Source organism: Salmo trutta, chromosome 5 (genome assembly GCF_901001165.1).
Source record: "Salmo trutta chromosome 5, fSalTru1.1, whole genome shotgun sequence".
In the NCBI taxonomy this organism is placed as follows: Eukaryota; Metazoa; Chordata; class Actinopteri; order Salmoniformes; family Salmonidae; genus Salmo; species Salmo trutta.
In genome coordinates, this window is record NC_042961.1 from 50,201,989 (window position 1) to 50,206,944 (window position 4,956).

The 4,956-nt window shown below is 40.2% G+C and overlaps 1 protein-coding gene across 2 annotated transcripts; it reads left to right on the forward strand.

Annotated features, from left to right (window-relative positions):
* Positions 1-4,553, forward strand: LOC115194387 (uncharacterized). 2 transcript variants are annotated; one of them, XM_029754047.1, is made up of 4 exons: positions 1-220; positions 364-408; positions 3,732-3,992; positions 4,168-4,553. In XM_029754047.1, exons 1-4 carry the CDS (start codon positions 190-192, stop codon positions 4,518-4,520), a joined length of 690 nt encoding a protein of 229 aa, XP_029609907.1. In that variant the 5' UTR covers positions 1-189; the 3' UTR covers positions 4,521-4,553. The 2 variants fall into 2 exon arrangements, 1 of the variants encoding a protein (XP_029609907.1); XR_003878348.1 differs by lacking the exons at positions 3,732-3,992; positions 4,168-4,553 and adding an exon at positions 616-702.
* The last annotated feature ends 403 nt before the right edge of the window (positions 4,554-4,956 follow it).

The window sequence follows — 4,956 nt, forward strand, 5'->3', positions numbered from 1 at the left end:
GACATTTAACACGCCATCAACCGCTACTCTTTATTCTCACAGTCTTTGTACGTTTCTCAATAATTTTCTCTCTATTTTCTGTGTGACGAAGAAGAGGTGTGATCTAAACAGACTGTCATCATATAGGAAGTAGAGGGGTTTGTCAGAAGAACTGTAGTTGTAGAGAAAGTCACTTGTCAGTGGGACAGAATGGACAACACATTGCTCTGTGTGCTGCTCTGTAAGTACTGACGTTGTATTAGTGTTTGTGTGTTTGTCTATGAGCACAATGCACTAATGTTAATATTACTACTCTATTACTATAGTACTATACACTTCTGTATTACTTCTGTACTGTAATGACTTTCTTTGTCTTTGTTGAAGTGCTGAGTATCCTCATCTACTGTGGACACTGTGGTGAAGATGATGGTAGATATTCATTTATTTGATCAAACCTCCGTCTCTTTATGTTTCATCATCTTTGTCTCTGCTTTTCCTTCCTCACATTCATTAATGTTATGAGAAAAGGTGATTCAGTTGTGTATGTATGATCTGTAAAGAGGTAGGAAACATAGTTTATGTAGATGTTTTATTTGACTGATAGGTAATTGTGTTATGATGGTTGTGTTTATGCAGGTAGACTAAAGCCTGTATTGGAGCCAGTATGATACGTCATACCAGCCGTATTTCTGCCTGCTTGAACTCCAACAACTCAGATACACATGAAACATGAAAAGACCCAGGGAACCAATAGAACATCATTTAGAGATGCACAAAAACATTATAACATTCAAAATGGGTGAACCTTTCCTTTAAGTTGAAAAAATGTGGCAATTTTGTCATGTGAAAATGTATTTAAAAAGTTATGTAATCACAGGTGAAAATCCACATGTGAACCTTCAGTTGAAATATCATCACATCTGAAGTGTTCAATAACCACATCTGAAATCAAGTGGTTTTTCCATAAGGGCAGTCTGACAGCATCTAACCAGTCTGACAGCATCTCACCATTCTGAAATGCATCTCACCATTCTGAAATGCATCTCACCATTCTGAAAAGCATCTCACCATTCTGAAATGCATCTCACCATTCTGAAATGCATCTCACCATTCTGACAGCATCTGACCATTCTGACAGCATCTCACCATTCTGAAATGCATCTCACCATTCTAACAGCATCTCATCATTCTGAAATGCATCTCACCAATCTGAAAAGCATCTGACCATTCTGACAGCATCTCAGCATTCTGAAAAGCATCTCACCATAAACTCATGAAGCATGAATGTACTGACAGAAATGAAAGATCTCACGATCTGACGTTCCTGTCATAATGACATGAATGAAAGAGCTAATCAGATCTTTCATTAGAAGTTTTATTTTTTACAAGCAAACCTAAAAAATGATGTAAACGGAATGTTTTGTTAGGCTCCATTCTACAGGTAACTGCCAAAATAAAGGAAACACTTGAATAAATGAGCGATACAAAGCACATTGAAAGCATGGGGTGCTTCCACACAGGAAGTTGCAGACACTTGTAGAATCTGTGCCAAGGCGCATTGAAGCTGTTCTGGTGGCTCGTGGTGCCTCAACGCCCTATTAAGACACTTTATGTATGTGTTTCCTTTATTTTGACAGTTACCTGTAGCAGTAGGCTACATGGAGAAGTGAACAGTTGGATAGGGAAAATGTCTCGAGTCGTGCAAAATGGAATATAACTCTGCAGATTTTTATTTTACTAGACAAGTCAGCTAAGAACAAATTCTTATTTTCAATAACGGCATAGGAACGGTGGGTTAACTGCCTTGTTCAGGGGCAGAACAAGAGATTCGATCTTGCAACCTTTCAATTATTAGTCCAACGCTCTATCCACTAGGCTACTATGACATGATTAGTATGACACAATTTCATGCATACAACATCTAAATACCTGCATCATTAAACAAAGAGCTTTACCGTTTCTAAAAGGACGTATTTAGGTGATTTTTGAGACTTTATTCATGTTTTTTTGTGGCCCCACAAGGAGGATGAGGAAATGATTTAATGTTTAGGGTAAGTTTCTCAAAAACATGTGAAATCACAAAAAAAAGGTGTCTGGACCGTTCTATAACATGGCATTTACATAAATAAAACAAATCTGGTTGTAAAAAAGAAACCTTCTCCTTTAATATTAGTGAATGACTCTGCACATGAGTTGATGGTGAGACGCTATTCAGTCATTTCAACCATTTACTTTAATACCAGCATACTTATTAGGCGGCAGGTAGCCTTGTGGTTAGAGCGTTGAGCCAGTAACCGAAAGGTTGCTCGATCGAAATCCTGAGCTAACAAGGTAAAAATCTGTCGTTCTGCTCCTGAACAAGGAAGTTAACCCACTGTCCCTTGGCTGTCATTGTAAATAAGTATTTGTTCTTAACAAACTTGCCTAGATAAGTAATTTTTTGTTTTACTTTGTGGACTGGAGCCCCACTAAATATGTTGGCCTTCCGTGTTTCAATATTCAAGTAGTGGATGTATTGTTATACTGAAGCTCTTTTTTATTTACATTTTTATCCGTGGATGTTTGTGTCTGAGAGAGAATGTAAAGAATGTGGTAAGTGCTGCAAGTATTTAGTTGCACAATATACACTGAGTGAACAAAACTTTAAGAACACCTTCCTTGCAACTGTTTATTCGGTTAGTTGTCTGTGTTCTGTCTGAGCAGAGAGACTTGGAGCTGTTCTGACCCTCCAACCTAACTGGACCCAGATATTCAGAGGAGATACTATCACTATGAGATCAAATCAAATCAAATCAAATGTATTTATATAGCCCTTCGTACATCAGCTGAAATCTCAAAGTGCTGTACAGAAACCCAGCCTAAAACCCCAAACAGCAAGCAATGCATGTGAAAGAAGCACGGTGGCTAGGAAAAACTCCCTACGAAAAACTCCCTAGAAAGGAGATGTGACATACAGGGGGGATGAGACTCTGACTGGCAGTATGAGTGGCATAAAAACAGGAAGTCAGTCTACTCTAATAAAAAGCCAGAGTACAGAATCAGTCCTGTCTACACATCTAACAGTGGTTCATATACCTGTGAGGGTGTGAAGGGAATCAAGCGCTCTGAAACAGTGATGTTGTACAATTGACTATTTCTGGTAAGTCTAACTAATCATGTAAACCTCTCCATGGGTAACTATAATAATTTACAGTGAGTGTAAAAAAAACATTAAGAACACCTTCCTAATATTGAGGTGCAACCATCCACTTTTTTCCCTCGAAAGAGTCTCAACTCGTCAGGGCATGGACTTTATGAGGTGTCAAAAGCGTTCCACAGGGATACTGTCCCATGTTGATTCCAATGCTTCCCACAGGTGTGTCAAGTTGGCTGGATGTCCTTAGAGTGGTGGACCATTCTTGATACACACGTGAATCTGTTGACTGTGAAAATCCCAGAAGCATTGAAGTTCTTGGCGCAAACCAGTGCACCTGGTACCTGCTACCATACCCCTCTCAAAGGCACTTCAATATTTTGTCTAGCCCATTCACCCTCTGAATGGCACACATACACAATCCATGTCTCAATTGTCTGAAGGATTAAGAATCCTTCTTTAACTTGTCTTCTCCCCTTCATCTACACTGATTGAAGTGGATTTAACAGGTGACATGGATGGATTTACCTGATTTACCTGGTCAGTCTATGTCATCAAAAGTTCCTAATGTTTTGTAAACTCAGTGTATATTGGATATATTTTGTTAATGTTTCCACAGCTCTTCCCAAAGCCTCAGTGAGAATCTCTCCTCAGGGTCTCCTCTACTCTGGAGATACAGTCACTCTGCTGTGTGACATACCAGACGACACAGACTGGACGTACCACTGGTCCAGAAACAACCAAACAGGTTCCAGTACACATGGTAAAACCATCTACATCTCTCTCCCTGACCATGCTGATCAGTACCAGTGTTGGGGGACAAGGGAAGATCAGCCCCAGAAGTCTCAACTCAGCAGAGTCCTCTCTATCCAGCTCACTGGTGAGTTTGAGACTCAATCATTGACAAAGAGTAAAAAGAGGCTATATGTACTAACTCCAAATGCATTTATTCCCAATCACAACCTTTTTGAATCAATACCATGGTAGCAAGATTCCACAACATTTGTTCTCATATTACGTATGAATCAACAACTGACTGCATTGTCTTTCAACAGCTCTGCCCACGGCCTCAGTGAGAGTCTCTCCTCAGGGTCTCCTCTACTCTGGAGATACAGTCACTCTGCAGTGTGACATACCAGACTACACAGACTGGATGTACTACTGGTACAGAAACAACCAACAGCTTTCCAGTCAGACCAGTGAAACCATCACCATCTCTCTCCCTGACCAGGCTGGTCAGTATCAGTGTCGAGGGAAAAGGACAACGCGGCCCCAGTCGTCAAATCTCAGCTCGTCTCTCCCCATCACCGTCACTGGTGAGCTATTTTCAATCTGGACATTCTCAAGTCTGAGCCAATGTGGGTTCATCTTACTGAATACAGACATGCATACCGTAAATTCTAACTAAATCCAGTCAACATACACCCTACGGAAAATATATTTTATCAAAACTTTACAGCAACAGGTCAATGATTTTCAATCACCAAGCATATATGCAGATGTTTTAATATTATGCTATGAATTTACTCAGCTCTGCCCAAAGCTGAACTGAGTGTAGAGCCAAACCCTGTGTTCCCTGGAGAGACAGTTACACTGACGTGTTCAGTAGAGTCTGACAGTATCTGGAACTATCAGTGGTACAAAGACAGGACTGATAATGTAGTATCCCAGTCTGTCAGACACACTATAACAGGAGACAACCTCACCATCAGTAGAGTTACTGAGTCTGACCAGGGTCTCTACTTGTGTCAGGGAGAGAGAAGATCCAGACCCACATCTTCACAACAAAGTAATGTTATTACCCTCACTGTGAATGGTGAGTTACTTTGTTGTTGTTGTTGTTG

Excerpts from the sequence above, each read along its gene's own strand:
- LOC115194387 (XM_029754047.1), top strand. The coding sequence starts at position 190 with ATGGACAACACATTGCTCTGTGTGCTGCTCT. Across the intron at positions 221-363 it reads ATTGCTCTGTGTGCTGCTCT|TGCTGAGTATCCTCATCTAC; the intron begins GTAAGTACTGAC and ends TCTTTGTTGAAG. Across the intron at positions 3,993-4,167 it reads CCTCTCTATCCAGCTCACTG|CTCTGCCCACGGCCTCAGTG; the intron begins GTGAGTTTGAGA and ends GTCTTTCAACAG.